The following is a 21,911-nucleotide window of genomic DNA, read 5'->3' as shown; positions in this document are numbered from 1 at the left end:
TTTTCTATTAACTCATAGTTTTATTACAGGAATGATATTCAACTAATACAAAATAAATGTAATTTTGTATAATGCATTTTTACCAAAGCATAATGAAGCAATAAGGATGTTTTTTTTTACGCTATTTGTTTTTCACATAACATATGGCTGGGTATTTTCTTATATATTTTTTTGTAACTTGTAAAGGTAGGAAAAGTTACATATATTTGTGCATTATGTAAACAGCATAATAACAGGTAAACTTTGTGAATAACACAGTGAGCATGCTATATAAAGCACTTTGATGTTTATGAATCACTACTAGGTAAAAGGCATCAGTTTTCATCACCTGCATGAACTACCATTACTCACAGCAAAGCCGATTTCTAACTACGGGTAATTTGTTGGGTGACCACAGTCCCAGAATGAGCACGAATCTTGATTTCACGAGACATCTGACACCAGGTACAAGGATAACAGAAGCAGACAGTGCAGACATCATCGCAGCAGGAACCCTGAGGAAGAAAGAGTTTCAATAATACCACTGAAATTATATTTGTAAAATATATAATAATAATTCGTTTATAAGTATTATTACTTATTAGTTTAATTAAAAACAGACAAAACAGGTTCTAGTTCTTGATTTTGACCACTTGTCTAATTGCATGACGTGTTCAAGAGGGGGGTGAAGACTTTGTACTTTAAAATAATTTTCTTTTAAGAAAGGAATATTGGGTCATTCTATAGAAACCTCTATTTTTCTGTCCCTAGAATTTACAGAAATATTACAATTTAAAAACACATTAGGGTTAAAAAATACATATATTTTAAAATAAAACAATGTGTTATTGGAACAATTGTTTTATTTTGCAGTCAAATACAGGTTTTTCTACCATTTAAAACACAATAATGTATTAATAACTATCAGATATATGACATAAATGGCATAAAAAAGCTAAATAAATATTATCAAATATATAATGAAAACAGTGGTCCCCTGGAGTTGTGTCACTGGTGTTACTGTTTTATTTTTTTATTATTTTGAATTAAAAATCACACTAATGACATCACTTGACTTCCTCCTTCCTATTTTCTAAAGATCTAAAAAAAAAAAGAACCATGTTAAGTCCAATGTTTCTTTTCAGTTGTCAGAAATTGTGTTATTTAACTCACAATTTCAAGTTGTGTTTTGTTTTCACACCTGAGATAAAGCATGTAGTAAGCAAATGTACCAATACAAAATATGTATATATATAAAAACATGCCAGAACAGGTTTTCTATCCACCATTTTCTTCAACGTGAAAGTAAGCCTATGGATGAGACTTCTTGTTCATTAGCTGCTTTAGGTAAATAACGAGGAGAATAACAACGTGCAGTAAATGGTAAAAAGGTGAATGTGCTCTTAATTAAGATAAAACATTAAAACAATATGATAAGACACATTTCAATATCAAGCAGCAAAACTAACTGTTTTGTTCAGCTAAAAATAGTTGGAAGGAGTGGACACAGATAAGACCGGAAGCCAGACCCATAGAATTTACAATAACATAGTGAAGCAAATAAGGATGTTGTTTTACACTCTCTGTTTCCCTTTCAAGGGAACTTCGAACTGTGTCCTCTAGGGGTCGCTATGGAGTAACGCCTTGTCGTGACCCGTGTCTAAAGCATACATTCAAAAAACACCAACAACATGTTGGCCAGCAACAGTTCATGACATCACTACCGGTGCGACTATAGTTTAAACAGGCGCAGAGAGAACATGTCATCCTCTTCATCTTCATTTACTGTTTTGTTGGAAGCGTTCAGCGTTTAGGTATGCATGTTTCTCGCCAGAGGATTTGCTCTTTTGCACACGGCTCGCATGCTGTGTATGTGTGTGTGTGGTGAAGAGCAAGCACGTTCAGTTCTCAAGGGAGTTGGATGCGCTCTGCTATGCTCATTGTAATGCATTCGCGGGACTACTGAGCGGGATGTGAGTATATCACCATTTCCCCGAGTTTGTAGATAGCTTTTTGTGCGTTTAACTCTCGCGGGAATAGCGATGCATTCGCGGCAGAAGTTTCATTCGCACATGATTTCTGAGGTAATCTAGCGATTGGGTGGAGTGTGTTTAGCTTCCATCGGAGCTGAATGCATGCCATGTCATGATGAAAACATGGAAAGGACCTGATGGGAAATTTCTCCCTATCAGTAATTTCCTTTTGTTTATATAGGAAATTAATAGGGTGGATCTCTCTGCAATTTTTTTTTTTTTTTTTTTTTTTGACAGATGGTTTATATCCTTTCCTTCTTGGATATTATGCTGCACTCCCTCTTGAAAAGAAAAATCCATTCTCGTCCAGCATCCACAGATTCCAGCATAGTTGTTATGCCAACATTGAGGGATGCATGAGAATGGTTATGAGAAGATGCCACCTGTTGAAGAGACGCTGGCCTGCTGTCTCTCAATGGGGGAGGCATCTTCTCTTAAGACTTCCTTCTTGCCAAAGAGAAGGGCGTCTGCCTTATCTTCCCCTTCCTAATTCCCCTGTAACCACCATCTCTCCACCTGACCGAGGTTAGGTAGGAACTTTCTGCATCAGTCTCCTATACTAGACCTATGATGTTTGGTTGGTTCTATGACTTCATAGTAACCACCTTAGTGATGGTCCAGACTAGAGGCTTCTTCAGGTCGCTTCTTGAATGGTGCTTCTGCGAGGAAACCATGGTGGATTACTTTGCAGTGTTTTCCAGGACCTGTGTGTTTCTGTTCTTTTGTAGGGTAGGTCCTTGGTGAGCACTCCAGATGCTCAACTTGCAGTGATTACCTCACTTGTCGATTGTCTCTATCATCAGAGCCCCTTAGAACGGTATCTCTTAAATCAATGTTATGGTAACTGTGCACTTGTGGTCTTTGTAAACTTTCTAAAATCCACACAGTGGTGAGTTTGCACGCTAGTACTTTGCGGTCTTTCTAAAATAATGTATGGTGAGAGCTACACGCGGCAGCTTCATGCCCTTTGTTGAGTTGGTTAAAGCCCTGGTTCCACCTTGGGCACCACTCCACCTACCTATCTTCTGGATACTTACTTTAACAGGGTGTTGCTACTAGGGATCTGTTGAGATAGTTCCTACAGCAAGTTGAGATCAGGAGCATGTTAGGATCTACAGCATGTAGAGCAAGCAGTAGCCCCTGTGTGACAGGCCAAGACTTAGTATGATGCTAGGCTCTTGGTCATATCCCCTTAAAGGAATCTATTCCTGATTCCAAGACTTGGCTCTACCCCAGTCTGGCCTTAGGTAATTTCTGGGTTATGTAGCCTAGGCGTTTGGCTAACGTCTAACGTCCCAGGGGCAACTCCGTTAAAGCTTTGCTAAAGTTGGTACTTAGTGCTCGCACTAAATTTTCTGGCAAGCACCCCCATCAGCATAGTGGCGTGGGTATATTGTTCCTCATAGCGACCCCTAGAGGATACTGTTCGAAGTTCCCTTGAAAGGGAACTTCTTAGGTTACTTATGTAACCATAGATCCCTGAGTAGGGAACAAGACACTGTGTCCTCTAGGTTTCTTGCCATGCTTCTGATGAAAGCTTCAGATGAAGAAGTGAAGTGATGACGTGTTCTCTCTGTGCCTATTTATACTCTAGTCGCACAGGTTGTGATGTCATGAGCTGTTGCCGGCCAACATGTTGTTGGTGTTTTTTGAATGTATGTGTCAGACACGGGTAATGACAAGATGTTTCCCCAGAGCGACCCCTAGAGGACGCAGTGTCTTGTTCCCTACTCAGGGAACCATGGTTACATAAGTAACCTGAGATGTTTTCACATAACATGTGGCGTGCTTATTTATTTATTTTTATTTTTATAAACATTCCTCTAATTAAGTGAGAAAGATTATTTGCAAATGTTTTAGAAAATACACATACTCACTTCTACACCAATAAAATACACAGCACGCTATGTTTTAAAACCAAATAATTTGGAAATATCTAATAATTTAACATACACTGACAGTTTAATTTAATATTGCATAATTTTCGTTTGTGGACATGGTGGAAGATTGCATACACTTAGTATGCATTGAAATGGAAATAGAGATTTAAGGCCTGTTCACACCATTAACTATAACTTTAAAAGATTACTGAATCAATTTTGTTAACAAACTTTGAGGTTAACTCAAGAAAGCCTAGCGTTAAAGTTTGAAGCAAGCTTGAAAATTTAAATACGCTAGATATTACTAGCATATTGCTAAAATGATTTCATTCTAAAATGATTTCTTTAGCATTTTTAACAAATTGCAAGCATGTTTCTAGAATGATTAGTATGATACTCGAGTTGCTGTAATCAACCCTTTAAAGCACGAAAGGTTCTGATTGGATATAAATGTTTTTTTTTTGTTTGTTTTTTGCCAGCTTAAAAAATATTTTTTGAAAGTAATTCCAATTATATCAGTACTCTGTGCCATTATGGTTATAGATTTTCACATTTAGTATAATACTTTGTTACAGTAATAGTTATTGCCCTTGTTGTTAACGGGCCTCCAGCAGTGGCGGAGTCAGAGGGGTGACCTCTGACATCTGATTGGCCAACCCAGGTGCCATCCCCAAAGGTAATAATTTTTAATTATAATGAAAGGAGCATTTAATTTAGCCTCAGCTAAATTACATGACGCATATGGTGTTTGTGCATCGTGTTTCATCTCTTCCATTTCTAGCTTCTCAAGTACACGCTCTCATTCCACATGTTAATTTTTTTACAAAGTGAAAATTTTTGAAGATTATTTTAGAGTGAATTTTTTTTGAAGATTATTTTAAAGGCCACTGGCCTTTAGACTCCATTATGTGCACTGAGGCATTCTTCTTACTTGGGAGAGATTATGAACTTCCTTCCTGTCATTTATGTGTGCTGTCAAGTGGCCAAGGCCAAATGGGTGCTGAAAAAAGTTTAGTTTCCTGTATTTCCTATTACATCATGATGTTAGGGTGAGGCTTAAAGGGGGGGTGAAATGCTATTTCATGCATACTGAGTTTTTTACACTGTTAAAGAGTTGGATTCCCATGCTAAACATGGACAAAGTTTCAAAAATTTTTGTTCCCAAAATACTCCTTCCGGTTTGTCACAAGTTTCGGAAAGTTTTTTTCGAGTATGGCTCTGTGTGACGTTAGATGGAGCGGAATTTCCTTATATGGGTCCTGAGGCACTTCTGCCGGAAGAGCACGCGCTCCCGTATAGCAGAGCAGAGAGAGGGTGAGCACAGCCTGATCAGAGCGAGAGCGTCGCGAAATGTCACAGAAGTGTGTTTTTGGTTGCCAGGGCAAGACAACCCTGCACAGATTACCAAAAGAGAAACAGCATTAAGGGACCAGTGGATGGAGTTTATTTTTACAAAGCATCAACGGAGTTGTGCAAGTGTTTTTGTTTGTTCCCTGAATTTCGAAGATGCTTGTTTTACAAACAAGGCCCAGTTTGACGACGGATTTGCACATCGATTATTTCTTAAGGATGATGCAATCCCAACGAAAAAGGGTCACGATCGTGTGTTGGAACTGCAGGCGGTGAGTAAAACTGCTTCAAATATCTCTGCCTCCTTGTTAGTGCGTCCCCTCCCATGCCGGAGACCCGGGTTCGAGCCCCGCTCGGAGCGAGTCGTTGCTGCTGCTGCTTTCGTTCAGTTTCAGCCTCGGGATCTGATTCTGGATCATAAATAAACGGCTGAATCTGACTGTAAGCCATGGTTTGTTTTGGATGATGGTTTTTCCCTCACGATAATGTCACAGCTTCCAAACGCTCTCAGCGCAAAAGCCTACTGGCGCTCGTGATTCTTTAGCTCCGCCCACACGTCACGCCTCCAGCCGGTCGTGTTTTTCCGGGAAAAATCGGTACAGACTATCTTTCTCTTATGAATATAATAAAACTAAAGACATTTTGGAGTTATGAAGGATGCAGTACTACTCTATAGGTACTCAAGATTAACAGGATATTGAGTGAAAACGAGCATTTCACCCCCCCTTTAACAATTTGAGTGTCCCTTTTTTAATTAACCAATAGTATTAATTTACATCCCAACCGTATTTAGATACAAGTGACAAAAATGCAATACAGGATGTCTCATTATTTCTGGTCCATTGTCCCAGAGATAATGAAAATGTTAAATGTTCCTGCTAAAGATTAACTATTCAACATCTAGCTTTAATTTAATGAGTATATATAGGAAAAAGAGAAGAAGTGTCGTTTATTGGCTAATGTGAGGGGATTATCTGGGTCTTTGATTCCTGAAAATGTCCTTAACCTAAAATGTATTTAAGAGTTATTCAAGTTATTCAGATTCAGTATGTAAAGCATTCATATGAAGCGACATTCAAAGTTGCCATACACTGTGAAATAAGTTCTGATGAATTGTCTTCAGATGGAGGCTAATGGCTACACATGCCTAAAGTCTGAAGTCATACTACTCTTCAGTCATTACTGAAGGTTTATAGTGCCTCTGACAGAGATGAAATACTTTAGTGCTTTATTGTATGTTCTCAGGCTTTAATGTGGCAATACTGTAGATCCATGAAGGCAGGGCTCTACACTTACATTTTTTATGAGCACCTAGTAATGAAATATTTGTTGTTTCTATGGTGATTGTCGAAACATCAAAGACAAGAAAAACAGGAAGCTATAAGCGGTTAACCTATAATTTAATCCTCTCTGTGTGCACTTTAGCCCATTAGCTATTAGTTTTCTAGTTATTCGTTTTTCATTATCAGTCTAATACATCACCATTTTCCTAATTGCGTGTGTGTGTGTGTGTGTGTGTGTGTGTGAACTCACATGAATGTTATATTGCTCTCTCATCTTCTGGCGGAGACAGCAAGACACCACCCCGCAGCAGTCCAGCAGTGGCATACAGAAACACCAGCCAAACTGAGACACAGTCTGACACTGCATACAGGGGAAGCACCAAAAGGCACAGCAACCTGAAACACACCAGGCATGTTTTAGTAGTGTTAAAGTCATGGCCTAGTGGTTGTGGGTTTGAATCTTGGGCTTGCAATATCATGACTTAGGTGCCCTTGAGCAAGGCATTGAACCCCCAGGTGCCGCAGCATAAATGGCTGCGCACTGCTCTGGGTGTGTGTTCACAGTGTGTGTGTGTGTTCACTGCTCTGTGTGTGTGTGCACTTTGGATGGGTTAAATGCAGAGCATGAAATCTGAGTATCGGTGATCATACTTGGCTGAATGTCACTTCACTTTAAATTTAGGTGCTGCATTTTAGCACTAACTAAATATTACCAATGATATCCGTCTGTCTGTCTGTGTATCTATCTAGGATACATACACATGTTTGATGTCATGATGTTCTACATTTGCCTTTTAAGGAATAATTGACGACGGGCTGTTTCCTTTAAAATAATTGCACGCCTCAGAACGTTCGTCAGCCAATCAGATTCAAGCATTCAGTGGTGCCATAGTATAAATCATTATAAATCCATAAAAACTGTGGCTGAGAAATAAAAGCTGCAATAAAAATCAACTATATGATCTCATGTTGTACTTTAACAGGAAGGCTGTGTCCTTTTTACTGTAAAGGACACGCTATTTCTCTGGAGCTTTGATTTCACAACATCAAAACAGGTTTAGGATCAGGTAGGATTTCTCATTCAAACAAGTTGGAACACAGAAAAGAGGACTGTGAGGTCATAGGTCAGTGGGTTACTTACAAGTGCTCATATCAGAACAGCAGTCACAGACGCCTGTAGTCCAGGTCCCAGAGGAGACATGCTGGGTCGTCACAATTGTACTTGTATGCGCTGCCATGACTGCAAGGAAGAAATGGTATTTAAACGTACAGTTTATAAATATGTGAATTTCTGTCATTACAGGTGTGTATTTTATATACACCGAATGTTATAACAAAGGTAATAAAGAGTATTTATTAATGAACACATATGATTTCTCTTCTTTGAACAACTCTTTCAAAATGAATTGAATTAGACTGTTTTTGTGTAATCCAAATCACTCTGGAATTTTATCCCCAATTACTACTTTTCCAAATTAGGTAGTCTCCCTTTCCTGATCTGTAATTATACCACAATACTAGAATCCCTTACAATTTATCTAAATTTCATAAACAGGCATTACTTGCATGGTCATTAATTTTTAAGCACCCCTCACCAATACTTAATTTGCAACAATCAAGACATCTTATATTAGAGAAAATATTTTTTTAATAACAAGTTTGAGAATATTTTTTTGGTTGTTTCCCAGTTATTTAACTCGGAAGGTTAAGTTACAAAGAGTTCTTATGTAAATGTAATGTTCCTTCATTGTCTTGGCAGTCTTGCTAATGGAGCTGTTATGCTTTTAAGGGACTCATTAGATCATCCAGCACTTTATCTTTAGCTTTTCCAAAAGGAGCTTGTATCAACTCCATGTGGTGTCTTATTGGAGGGATGCGGTTGATTATTGATTGGAAAAAAAGTATGGACTCTGCCTTTAGAATACATTATAACTAACAAGGTGATAGAAATCTCATTCAAATTGTTACACATATTTTACCCAGCTAAAAAGTGTTTTTGAAAAGGTTTAAATCGGACATAGATACAAGCTATTCTTCTTGCGCTGACTCTAATAAAACATATAAACATATCATTTGTCGTCACACACAGCTATTTTGGATTGAATTCTCTAATGTTATCCATCGCAGTGTGCTACAGGGTTTCTCTCTGCTTTTTAAGGATGTACTGTTTGGCTTCTTTAATAATCAAAAAAACTAAATTAATTAATATTTAATAATTAACCTACTATGACTTCTTGCGTAATTTCATATTCAATCATCAAAACCCTTTATATATTGTTTTTAAAAAAGAGGTTAATCAACAATATATCCAAACCATTAAATATCCCAAAAATCTTAAGGCTGGTAAAACTTTTTAAAAATGTTTATTTATTTTGTTAAAGCTTTAGTTTAGTATTATTTATTTTTATGTTTGCATACGTTTGTAAATGCTGCTTTGCATGTACTGCCACTACTTTGTATGCAATATTAACAATCTCTGTACTTTTATCTTTGGTACTTTGGCATTAATAAAATAATAAAACACATAATTAATCAATTCTCTTTCCGGCTCAGAATGCATTGGTTTCGCTTACATGATGAAGGAACAACTCGAAAACCTGAAAGACTCATGAGAAGAACTATTCAAATCTCTTTCCGGCTCAGAATGCATTAACTGAAACAGGTGACTAATACTAATAGCAGGTCAGAACCCCCAGGCAATCTACCTCATAAACGGTAAAAAAGTTCCCCATTTACGCAATAAAAACGTACAATATCCTTATATTTATTTGTTACCCCTCCATCATAGTACATCCCTGCATCTTACTCAATCCTATTCTGTTATCATTTATAACACAATTGTTTATACACTTATTTATTTGCCAATTTTTTTTTTTTTTTGTCTCTGTGTAGTGGAAGCTAAAACAAAATATATCACTAAAACAAATTCCTTTTATGTGCAATCATACTTGGCAATTAAGCTCTTTCTGATTCTGATTCTGATTCTGAACGAATCACTCCCCGAGACGACTAGTTATTCCCGAATCAAATTAAAGATTCATTCCAAATGAACAAATTGTTCAAGAACGACCCATCGCTAATATGGAAACATAACAGTCAACATAACACTTTTTCACATGATAAGTACAATTTCTGTATAGCATGCAAGTAATGATCATGTAAAAATGTTCTCATGACATTAGCACAGATTCAGCTCATATAGCCTTACAGCCTAACCATAGGGTCTACTTCACCATAATGGTGACCTCAAAAATCAACATAAACATAAATTATTTTAAATGTAAAAAATAACTAAACAACAAACTTTAATATATCTTCCCCCTTTATACCAAAACCACATTTAATTTAAAAAGGTATTCTCCTGGTCTATCCCACTGCACAGTTTCAGTCAATGCAACATGAATTATTAATGTAGGCCCAACTTAACTTCAAAGGTTTAAGTTAACATGTTAGAATTGTCATTTCATTTAATATAATAAAATTGAATGCAAATGACAACGGAATAAAAAAAAAATAAAGATTTATGTTGTTTAAGCTTATTTTAAGTGAACGGAACAAGCAACTAAATTCATATTTTTGATATGTGTGATGTTTTAAGAAAGCATTACCTTCTTAGCCTCAATAGTTTTGTTGATTTTAATGATCTCATATTGATTTATAAATGTCTAAAGAATCATGTTTCACCACTGTTTTCTGAATTGGTCAGTAAGCTTGTTTCAAAGTAAAAGACCTCTTTTGGCCAATCTGCTTTCTTGCAAAACTCTGGAATGCTTTACCCACTAATTGAAAACAGAGACCAATAATGCTTCTAAAAGAGGACTTAAACAATGGATAAAAACAGTGCTCACATGAATAGTTCTTCATACCAAAATTACTATTGCTATTTTGTCTGATTATGTTGTTTTTGCTTTAGAGCTTATTATGTAAATAATTCTGAATATATTGTCAAATCTTCAGTTTTTTATTTGATTTGTATTTTATGGAATGCCTATATGTATTTTTTTATTTCATGCTTATAATAATAATAATCACGCATTATTTGCTAAAGTTTTTAATTAAGTTCTTCTACACATTCAGTATCCCGAAGAAATGTACTGAATTCAGAGCGTTATAAACTCCCTTAAAACGTTATACAGTTTCAACTTCACAGTGCTTGTTTACATCATGAGATTAATGAAGTGGAAAATAGTTGGTTGGACAGTTTAAGAGATAACATAAAACTTCATGGAAATGTAGGCTAGTCTTATATTACAAGTATAATGCGATTATATTCGGATTGTGTGGTTATTGCGCACGTAAATTGTGATAATTAAACAACCGAAACTGTTATGTGAGCGTTTCTCATTTAGCACTCGATCATTTAAAGAAATAAATCCTTATTCTGCAATTAGCCTATTTAGTTAAATATTTCTTCTTTCTAAAGACAAATACAGGCTAAACCGTAATGAAACATTTCGAAATTAGTAAATAAGCGAATGATGTACCTTGCTTTCAGGCTGGACTGAAAAGTGAGAAGTGATGCAGTGGTGGTCCTCGGTGGAAAATGAAACCTTTCTCAAAGGGAAACGCTTTTTTTCCCTTTTCTTTTCTTTTCTTTTTTCTTTGGCTGATTTGATTTCTGGTCAGTCAAGAGAAGGCGGTCCTTATTCATGAATTACTTGTTGAAGCTCATAAACCATTTCATCGAAGGGACAATGATATACTGATAATCAGGATAGGTGAATGGGATTGGCTTTTTTTTCCTTTTTTTTTTTAACAAGAAAAACCACAAAAGAAAAATAACTTTTGCTTTCCTTGTGTTTTTTTTTTATGTTCTCCACACTTTGTTCAGAGTTTAAACCACAACCACTGTGCAGTAGGCTACTACCTACATACCATGTGTGTATGTTGGGGGATGTTTACCACAAGCAAAAAAATAAGATAAAACAAATAGGCATAAATAAGCAGACATAACATATTGATAAATAATAACAAACGTAATAAAACATAAAACAATAAACAAAAGCACCTGTTACAGTAAACGAATATATATATATATATATATATATATATATATATATATATATATATATATATATATATATATATATATATATATATATATATACGTTTATGTGTGTGTGTGTGTGTGTGTGTGTGTGTGTGTGTGTGTGTGTGAATGGGAAATTAGAATCAAGTACGTACTGTATGAATACATTATAGTGTCACACTGCTATCAAACAAATCAAGAACTCTCAGTCCTAATGAATACTGTGATGGGGATGACCTCTGGTGGTGAACTGGGGAGATTGCAGTTATAGACTAGAATGTACATTTCCTAAAGAAAATGTGAGTGGTGCTTGCAGTGGCAAAACTCGCCCCACTGCTGCTACGGTGTTGCAATGAGTTTGCTAGGGTACCCTGGATGGTTGCTAGGGCCGTTGCTAGGGTACCCAGGGTGGTTGCTAGGGTAATCGAGGTGGTTGCTAGGGTGTTACTGTGTGGTTGCTAGGGTACTCTGGGTGGTTGTTAGGGTCCCCAGGATGGTTGCTAGGGTGGTTGCTAGAGTTATTGGGGTGTTTGCTAGGTTGTTGCTATGTGGTTGCTAAGGTCCTAAGGATGGTTGCTAGGGCCGTTGCTAGGGTACCCAGGTGATTGCTAGGGTGTTGCTATGTGGTGGCTATGGTACTTGGGTTGGTTGCTAGGGTGTTGCTCTGAGGTTGCTAGGGCTTTTTGGGTAGTTGCTTGGTTGGTTGCTAGGGTACCTGGGGTGTTCGCTATGCAGCTTCTAGTTGTCACAGATCATTACTGTAAAGTTTTATAGACTTCTTAGCCTGATTTAGAACTTAGTTAATCACTATTAGCATGTAGCTATTTACTGCTAGCATGACTAGCATGCTGGATGTCCAGTTTGTTAGCATGAGTCAAAAAAGCAAACCCCTTTGTTTCTACAATGTTCTGATGTAGAGATATAGATCTTGAAAGATGGTTGCTAGGGTACTCTGTTTGGTTGCTAGGGAGTGGCCTGGCAGCTGCCAATGGTGATACTCCAAAGGCTGCTTGCCAATATAAACCAACCCACATGCCTTTACGATGATCAGATTTGAAGATATCTCTCTATGCTTTGGGTTGCTAGGGTGCTCTAAATGGTTGCTAGGCGTGGCTATAAAGTCTTGAAGGTGATTCCTAATTGGCTGTTTGCTTTCCCCGAGTCAAATGAGCCAACCTCATGTTCCTATGACACTTCTATCCAAAGATATTAATTTGATCTTTTTCAAAGAAAGTCTATGGAGCTTGTCACTATTGACCATCACAGTCCCGCCCACAGCCACAGAGAGCTTAGGTGCCAGAAGTAAATTTCCCATTCATTTCTCCCATTCACGTTTTGGAAAAATACGTATCTAAAGAGTTTTGGAGCATGTCTGAGGATAACCAGCTACGTCTGAACTCATAAGCATACAACATATCATTTTTGCGTGAAAAAACGAAGAGAAAATGCAAGTCAAAGGTACCTCTTGATGCCTGTCTGTTGTTCAAGAGTGGCTTGACACAAGGAATGCGACAGCTGAAACCCATGTCTTGCATACGTCTGTGTGTAGTGGTTCTTGAAGCACTGACTCCAGCTGCAGTCCACTCTTTGTGAATCTCCCCCACATTTTTGAAAGGGTTTTGTTTCACAATCCTCTCCAGGGTGAGGTTATCACTCTTGCTTGTTCACTTTTTCTACCACATCTTTTCCTTCCCTTCGCCTCTCTATTAATATGCTTGGACACAGAGCTCTGTGAACATCCAGCTTCTTTTGCAATGTTTACAATGTCTTTATGCCTTTCCCTCCTTGTGCAAGGTGCCAGTGGTCGTTTTTTGGACCACTGTCAAGTCAGCAGTCTTCCCCATGATTGTGAAGCCTACAGAAGTAGACTGAGAGACCATTTAAAGGCTTTGCAGGTGTTTTGAACTGATTAGAGTGTGGCACCAGGTGTCTTCAATACTGAACCTTTTCACAAAATTATAATTTTCTGAGATACTGAATTTGGTATTTTCATTAGTTGTTAGTTATAATCATCAAAATTAAAAGAAATAAACATTTGAAATATATCAGTCTGTGTGTAATGAATGAATATAATATACAAGTTTAACTTTTTGAATGGAATTTGTGAAATAAATCAACTTTTTGATGATATTCCAATTATATGACCAGCACCTATATATATATATATATGTGTGTGTGTGTGTGTGTGTGTGTATAGGCCTGTCTAACCCCAGAAGGTCAAATTTAGTGGTTTTACTCTCCTTGCCAGGACATTTGGTCCACATAATATAGGAAATACCAGAACCACACTGTTTTTTTTTTTTTTAATTCTTTAAACCAGAGAATTAATGTTCAATGTATTTTGTCATTAATTTTAATAATATACATTTTTGTTTTTTAAAGCATCCTCATTTTACAGAATTTCGACATTAGTAAATAAACAAATGATTTACCTTGCTTTCAGTCTGGACTCTGGAGAAGTGATGCAGTGGTGGTCTTAGGTGGAAAATGAAACCTTTCTCAAATGGAAACGATTTTCTTTTCTTTTTTCTTTGCCTGATTTGATTTCTGGTCAGCCAAGATAAGGCGGTCCTTATTCATGAATTACTTGTTGAAGCTTATACACCATTTCATCGAAGGGACAATGATATAATGATAATCAAGATACTGAGGTGAATTTATTCTTTTTTCACAAGAAAGCAAAATAACTTTTGGTTTCCTTGTTTGTTTTTTAAAAGTTCTCCGCACTTTGCTCACAGTTTAACCATAACCACTGTGCATTTACCATTTGTGTATATTGGGGGGATGTTTACCACAAGAAAAATACAAGAGAAAAAAAAAACCTCAATATATATATATATATATATATATATATATATATATATATATATATATATATATATAGTATAAAATCCAATATCCCAAAGCTGAATCAAATATATATGAATGTGAAATTAGATCATGTACGTACTGGATGAATACATTAAAAGTAGTGTCACACTGCTATCAAACAAGACAAGAACTATCAGTCCTAATGAATACTGTGATGAGGATGACCTCTGGTGGTGAACTGGACAGATTGCACGTATACACTAGAGACTGAGGTGAGAGATCAGGAAGATTTAGCAGTAATTTTGTTTTGTGTGTCACTTCAACTGTTTCCTTATACCAGCAGAAACAACTTTAAACACTTGTTGTCTTATTAATAATGCATCACTGTATAAAGGTCTGCTTTTATTTGTGTACAATCACAACATGTCGCTTTCTGCCATTTGAGTGAACAAATTAAAAGTGTCACAAAAATAAACTGAAACTCAGCAAAGGCTACTTTACATATAGCACTGTTTTTAACCCCCTGTAAACTAAATCAAATATATTTCATGAATTTATTCCTTACATGTATATATGAGAGTGGGGACGGTTGCAACACTTTTTGTATTTCCTTCAGGTTCTCAGAGACAGTTTTTTGTGGAAAGCCAAAGTTATAATTCATTAAACCCACATCTGTCAGATACCCACTCACACTGCTGTAAGATGCATGCATTATGATAATATATTTTCAATTCAATTCAAGTTTATTTGTATAGTGCTTTTTACGATACAAATCATTTCAAAGCAACTTTGCAGAAAAATTCAGTTTCTACAATATTTAATAGTAGCTTGTAAGTGGTGACTGTCAGTGTGTGCGCATATGGCAGGATTTTTCAAGAAAAATTAATACAAGACCTAGTCATGTATGTACAGTTTGAACTTGAGCAGACAAAGAGAAATGTTGCAACTGACCCCTAGCAGGGGAAGTTGCAACATATCATAGGGACAGTTGCAACATTCATGAAAATGTAATATAATAATAAAAAATGATATTGCATTGAATTTTAATTTTATTTTATTTGGCATTGGTGGATCTGCAGGAGGTGCATGCAGGGCAGATAGAACCGGTGGAGCTGCAGTAGATGGAGGAGGACAATCTGTCACCAAAGATGGTGCACAATCAATATCTTGTAAGACCTCTCGATTAAATGGCCAAATACCAGTATTCCTAAAACCTGACTGCACATTTGCTGATGCTGCTGTCAAAAGGAGGGCCAACCTAACAATGCCAGGAATGTCATAAAATTTACTTCAGCAGGCCTTGGAGCTTCATCCATGAATCACAGGAAAAGTTCCCAGCTCATTTTTGGCTGTTCCAATGCATCCAGGTGGGCCATCACAAAGAGAATGTTCTTTAAAATGGACAAGAGGGAATAAAATTGTTTCGTATTCCTCAGTGCATTGACTGCACAAGCAAGGGCCACAAGTGTCACTCATATATATATATATATATATATATATATATATATATATATATATATATATATGAATGTACATACATACAGGTGCTGGTCATATAATTAGAATATCATCAAAAAGTTGATTTATTTCACTAATTCCATTCAAAAAGTGAAACTTGTATATTATATTAATTCATTACACACAGACTGATATATTTCAAATGTTTATTTCTTTTAATTTTGATGATTATAACTGACAACTAAGGAAAATCCCAAATTCAGTATCTCAGAAAATAATAATATTACTTAAGACCAAAACAAATAAACGTTTTTTAGAAATCTTGGCCAACTGAAAGTATGAAAATTAGTTGTGGCTCCTTTTGTCTGAATTACTGCAGCAGTGCGGCGTGGCATGGAGTCGATCAGTCTGTGGCACTGCTCTGGTGTTATGAGAGCCCAGGCTGCTCTGATAGTGGCCTCTCTTCTGCATTCTTGGGTCTGGCATATCGCATCTTCCTCTTCACAATACCCCATAGATTTTCTAAGGGGTTAAAGTCAGGCGAGTTTGCTGGCCAGTTAAGAACAGGGATACCATGGTCCTTAAACCAGGTACTGGTAGCTTTGGCACTGTGTGCAGGGGCCAAGTCCTGTTGGAAAATGAAATCTGCATCTCCATAAAGTTGGTCAGCAGCAGGAAGCATGAAGTGCTCTAAAACGTCCTGGTATATGGCTGCGTTGTTCTTTTCTTTTCTTTTCTTTTTTTTCTTTGCCTGATTAGACTTCTGGTCAGCCAAAAGAAGGTGGTCCTTATTCACGAATTACTTGTTGAAGCTCATAAACCATTTCATCAGTGGGACAATGATATACTGATAATCAAGATACTGAGGTGAATGGGATTAGTTGCTTTCATTCTTTTTTCAGAAGAAAGACCACAAAAGCAAAATACCTTTTGGTTTCCTTGGTTTTTTTGTTTGTTTTGTTTTGTTTTTGTTTTTATGTTCTCCACACTTTGCTCAGAGTTTAACCACAACTACTTTGCAGTAGGCTACTACCTATGTACCATGTGTGTATGTTGGGGGGGGGGGGGGGGGGGCTTACCACAAGCAAAATACAAGAGAAAACAAATGGGCATAAATAAGTAAAAATAACATATTGATAAATAAAGCAGCATATTCCAATATCCCAAAGCTGAATCAAATGCCAGTAACCATAAAACAAAAGCATCTGTTACAGTAAATGAACAAATATGAAGAATATATATATATATATATATATATATATATATATATATATATATATATATATATATATATATATATATATATACATATATATATATATATATATTCCACCACTGTAAATATGGGAACATTATACACTATTAAAAATAAAAGTGCTTAGGTTCATTTCACGGTAATGCCACAGAAGAACCATTTTTTTGATTCCACAAAGAACCATTCAATCAAAGGTTTTTTAAAGAACCATCTTCGGAAGAAACTTATTTCGCCACAAATATTGTTGAAAAAGTTGTTGAAAGTTCTTTTTGGAACCAAAAACTGGTTTTTCTATGGCATAGTTGAATCACCTTTATTTTTAAGAGTATGCAGGTTTGATACAAAAAAAGTGTTAAGCTACAAATATTGCAACAAAAGAAGTTGCAACACTTCGAAGTGCCATGTACCATTACTGAAATAGTAGCCTATATGTAACCGCAAAATAACCGCACTATATAGTAGCTATACTATAAGTATACCGCACTATAAGTTTGAAGTTAAATGGGTTTCAAGCAAATATTCAAAAACATATCCAATATCTGGATCTGAATCTGTCTTCCATTATTTTATAAGACACCTTTCACGTTTCTCATGAAAATATGCTGCACACACAAAAGGCGCCGAAATGAACTCTCTCTCTCTCTCTCTCTCTCTCTCTCTCGAAAGGGAAGTTAATGTGAAGTTGACTTTCCATCACTAGGCTGACTCTAACGCGAGGACCGCAGGTGTGAACGAAAGGATCCACCAAACGAATTCACATGAACATTTTTGGAGAAACACTGACCACCGTCGAGCCAAATGAACCGTGCGCACCTGTTAAAAGCGTTTTGTTCTGGAATGTTTTGGTTCTACTCCTGTACGAGCGAGGCCTGAAGAAGCGCTAGGATGACAAATGCTACTACAGATGAGGCCAACTCGTATCCACACGTACGTGTTTGGGCAGCGGGAGTCTCTTTGATCATTTTGGCCTTTTTCAACTTGATCATCAACTGGACCATAGTGCGCGAGGAGCGCCTGCGGAGCCACGCGCGCTTCGTCCTCGTGTTCCACTTGTTGCTCTCCGCGCTGGTGTACTTCGCAGTAAGCTTTAGCTTTAACTTACAAAGCTACCTAAAGGCAGAGACCACGCCAAACATATGCATTGCGCTAATCAAAGGTCTGATGGCGAGCGGCTCCAATATCATCCTCACCATCACAGCGATGGCGCTGGACCGTTACTTCGCCATATGTTACCCGCTCCACTATAGTAAAATTTGTTTCAAACCCTGGCCGTGGCTCATCGGGATCCTAACATGGGGACTAGCGTCGATTATTCCTCTTACCCTGTCGCCCAACATAAATGACACTGTGCCCTGTGGAAGGAAACCTCTGCAAGGCGGAGAAATGCACAAAATCGGTCTAATAACAATTTGCACGGTTCTTATCGTGTACAGCTATGTACGGATCTTATATGAGGGGCGTCGTCTGGGTGTGTTGAACCGGCGCAACCGAGCTGCGTGTAGGACTATCGCTCTCCACGGCACACAGCTCGCCGTCTACATCCTCCCCAATTTCGTACAGTTTTTGCTGTATCTTCTTCACAAATATGGGTCCATCTTTAGAACCACAAAAGACATTTTTGCAGTCATAAGTTTTGTCTTCTTCAACCTGGGGCAGTGCATTGCTCCTATAGTATACGGACTGCGTAAAGAGGAACTGCTGGAACATCTTAATCACCGATTCCCGTGTTTATCCGTCCGGCTGAAGCGCATTTTGGAGTGGACTGTCAACATCACACACCCCAATCGCCGTCGCCAGCAAAGGTGAATACAGTAGCTACTACAATAATTGTTTACCGCCTACTCGTCCTTGCGAAGGCGCATTACGCATCGCAATTCAGGTGCACATGCTACCCAAAAAAGCTCAAACTTGTAATAAGACTTTTTATATTGGTTTAAGACAAAACAGTTTGGCTTGTGCTTATGGTTTTACGTGGAGTTTGGTTTGGAGAATAATTACTTCTGTTGAATGGATTTTCACACACTCTTACATATAAACGTGCCTTTTTATCATGCTTCTAGATCTTCTTGGCATAGAAGAGACATTTATTCCGCTGGTCTACTCTATATTACATTAACTGATTTAAAGAAGCCCCCCATTTAAGTACCTTTTATAAAAAATAGATTTGTACTCCTTCACTAAAAATGAAACGCATCTGTTTCACACTCTTGCTCGTATTTTTGTGTGACTCGTCCAAAGATTCCCCCTCTAATCAAAGTCAAAGCAAGCAGCTTTTCAGACAGGCCTTTTCAGGAACTATATTGTTCCAACTTAATTAAATATTATGAGATATAACAATTCATATATGTCCTGAATTTTCTGGTTAATATTCTACTGCACTTAAGTATCTAAAACAGGATATTTTCTGTCATTTCAAATGTTTGGGGGTGTGGCCAAATACGATATATTAATATAAATATATTCTAATATCAATATGGATATATAATAATAGTAATCATTTTCTGACTGGATATTGAAAGACAATATAATGCAAGAGGAAAAATATATTTGGATTCTATACTGTTTATTTTGCTTGGTCTCAGGAAAACTATTCCCGTCCATTAAGATAAATATTGTGACAGATGTCTGTGTGGGAGCCAAATATTCCCACATCAAAGTGAAAATAACTAAGTATTTAAAAACAATCAGTCATCGTTCATTTAGCCCACTCCATCTAAACTACAGTTCTAAAGTTTAGGGTCTTAAAAGGTTTTAATATTTTTAAAAGTCTCACCCAGATTGCATTTAGTGATTTAAAAAAAGCAGTAAAAATTGACACTAATAGTTTTCTATTTTAATATTTCTTATACATTCAATCCTGTGATTTTAAAGCTGAATTTTCAGCATCATTACTCCAGTCTTCAGGGTCACATGATCCTTCAGAAATAATACTATGCTGATTTGCTGCTTAAGAAATGTTTTTTTTTCTTTTGTGGAAACAGTAATGCACTACTTTTTAGGATTCTTTGATGATTAGAAGCATTTATATGAATAAATGCTAATAATAATAATGCATAATTTATTTTTTTAAACAGGTATTTTGTGTGACTTCTAAATTTATTTTATTTTTTTCTATATAATTAATCTTACCCCAGTAGTGTAGACCTATGATAAAGATGTAGAAAGACGTCAATATTTGTTCAAGGGAACTGCATGGTGCCTACTCTCAATTATTTGGAGGTTTTGCCAAAAGCTAAAGCAGCATTTCACACTTTAGACCACAGACTCTCATTTGTCACGTTTTCAAACTTGAGCAACTACAAAAAAAAAAAAAAAAGTATTCTCTACTCTGGTTCCACTCTACTAAACCAGATGAGCACCAGTTTGCACAAGCTGGGAGGCCATCTTAAATCAGCAAAAAGGCAGGTTTCTTTCTGCAGCCAGAAACACAAACAATGCTGAATAATTCTTGACAACCAAATTGCACGTGATGTGAAATCCATGCTGGAGATCTAAATAATCTAAGATACTGTGTTTATTTCAGGGAGAGGAGAATGACTTCAGAGACGTTATTATCAAGAGAGACCTCTCAGACGACTGTGTGACGACATCTTGGGATTAAGAGACAGACCTGATGAGGAATTCTCCAAAAGGATATTTACTTACCAAGACTGAGATTAACATGGAATCAAACGCTATGCAATCAATCTGATGTGTTGCCTATAAATTCAACACATTTTCTTCACTGAGAAAACAAAGTTGTGACTTTTAGAAAACTTTGATTTTTATTCTGCAAACCACGACTTCATTAAGTTGGAGTAAAATACAGCAGCTACACAGTGTTCAGGAATTACTTTTGCTGAAGACATACTCAACTGTGATTTTTATATTAACAATATTAACTGTTAATAATACTGGTGACTTAATGTCATGTGAACAAGTCACAACTAGGATGTGAATTCTTATTTTTCTAAAAGCTGTACCAATCTCTTCTTCAGTATCCTTTGTTTTGGCGAAACTTATCAGTATTTTGCAGTCATACATATAAGCTAATGACCCAAGTAAACCAACTAAAACTTCAGACTGTGAAACAGGTTTAATAAGATAATAATGTATGTGCAGTCAAACTGGTGACACTGGAAGATTTGTAGTATTTGATATGCTATGTTTGTAACCACAGCATCCTGAGTTGTCAAGACACACTGGCATAATAAGGTCACTAACGGTTTTTTTTTGTTTTTACAATTTCCTGTAAACTGTCTCTTTACAAATATATTGCATTCAGAAACTAATGCACTGGTGAAAGGACAAAACTCATGATACAGGGAGATTTCGGATGTCGTTAAGCACTGCAACACAGAGCGAGTATTTATAATAACGTCAGGCTGGTGCAGCTGTATATTGTATGTTTGCTTTAGAAGTAATTACATGCCTAATGGGAGATGCCACAGAAAATGAAAGAAGAATAAATCATTTAAGATAAACGGTTTTACAAAAACATCCAAAGGGAGAATCGACCGTAGCATCTTCTTTGCAGGCATCATAGATCTGTGTAATCAAGCAGACGCTGATGTGGTATTGCCCAATTGTAATAAAGACCTTTTGTATTTATGTTGAGCATAATGTTATTTAGTACACAAGTCCCATTTAAAAAAAAAAAAAACGAGACAAACAGCTTGTTCATGATATGTAACCCAAACGAGTGTCTATTTTTAGTTATGAGAATAAACTTCTGGGTAACTCTGGACAAGACGTTTCACATTAAAACCATGGGAACAGCTAACATTTAGGTTCAGTATGTGAAACCGCTAAAAATGTTGACCAACAATGACAAATTGAAAACATTTGCAAAAT

General features: G+C 36.6%; 2 protein-coding genes across 2 annotated transcripts; one reads left to right on the top strand and one right to left on the bottom strand.

Moving 5' to 3' along the window:
* Nucleotides 1-11,165, bottom strand: ponzr1 (plac8 onzin related protein 1). Its single transcript, XM_026266795.1, has 4 exons — nt 11,010-11,165; nt 7,667-7,765; nt 6,776-6,921; nt 1-494 (listed from the first exon to the last, which is right to left on the bottom strand). The coding sequence occupies exons 2-4, from the start codon at nt 7,761-7,763 to the stop codon at nt 366-368; spliced, it is 372 nt and encodes a 123-aa protein (XP_026122580.1). The 5' UTR covers nt 7,764-7,765; nt 11,010-11,165; the 3' UTR covers nt 1-365.
* Nucleotides 11,166-17,747: 6,582 nt separating this feature from the next.
* Nucleotides 17,748-21,720, top strand: LOC113105620 (odorant receptor 131-2-like). The gene is made up of 2 exons (XM_026266794.1): nt 17,748-18,880; nt 20,602-21,720. The coding sequence occupies exons 1-2, from the start codon at nt 17,964-17,966 to the stop codon at nt 20,660-20,662; spliced, it is 978 nt and encodes a 325-aa protein (XP_026122579.1). The 5' UTR covers nt 17,748-17,963; the 3' UTR covers nt 20,663-21,720.
* Nucleotides 21,721-21,911: the final 191 nt, after the last annotated feature.

This window comes from Carassius auratus, chromosome 7 (assembly GCF_003368295.1).
Source record: "Carassius auratus strain Wakin chromosome 7, ASM336829v1, whole genome shotgun sequence".
Lineage (NCBI taxonomy): Eukaryota > Metazoa > Chordata > Actinopteri > Cypriniformes > Cyprinidae > Carassius > Carassius auratus.
This window is presented reverse-complemented; position numbering and strand designations above follow the sequence as displayed.

Excerpts from the sequence above, each read along its gene's own strand:
- ponzr1 (XM_026266795.1), bottom strand. The coding sequence starts at position 7,763 with ATGGCAGCGCATACAAGTACAATTGTGACGACCCAGCATGTCTCCTCT. Across the intron at positions 6,922-7,666 it reads CTGTTCTGATATGAGCACTT|GTTGCTGTGCCTTTTGGTGC; the intron begins GTAAGTAACCCA and ends GGTGTGTTTCAG. Across the intron at positions 495-6,775 it reads GAGAGCAATATAACATTCAT|GGTTCCTGCTGCGATGATGT; the intron begins GTGAGTTCACAC and ends TTTCTTCCTCAG.
- LOC113105620 (XM_026266794.1), top strand. The coding sequence starts at position 17,964 with ATGACAAATGCTACTACAGATGAGGCCAACTCGTATCCACACGTACGT. Across the intron at positions 18,881-20,601 it reads AATCGCCGTCGCCAGCAAAG|GGAGAGGAGAATGACTTCAG; the intron begins GTGAATACAGTA and ends TGTTTATTTCAG.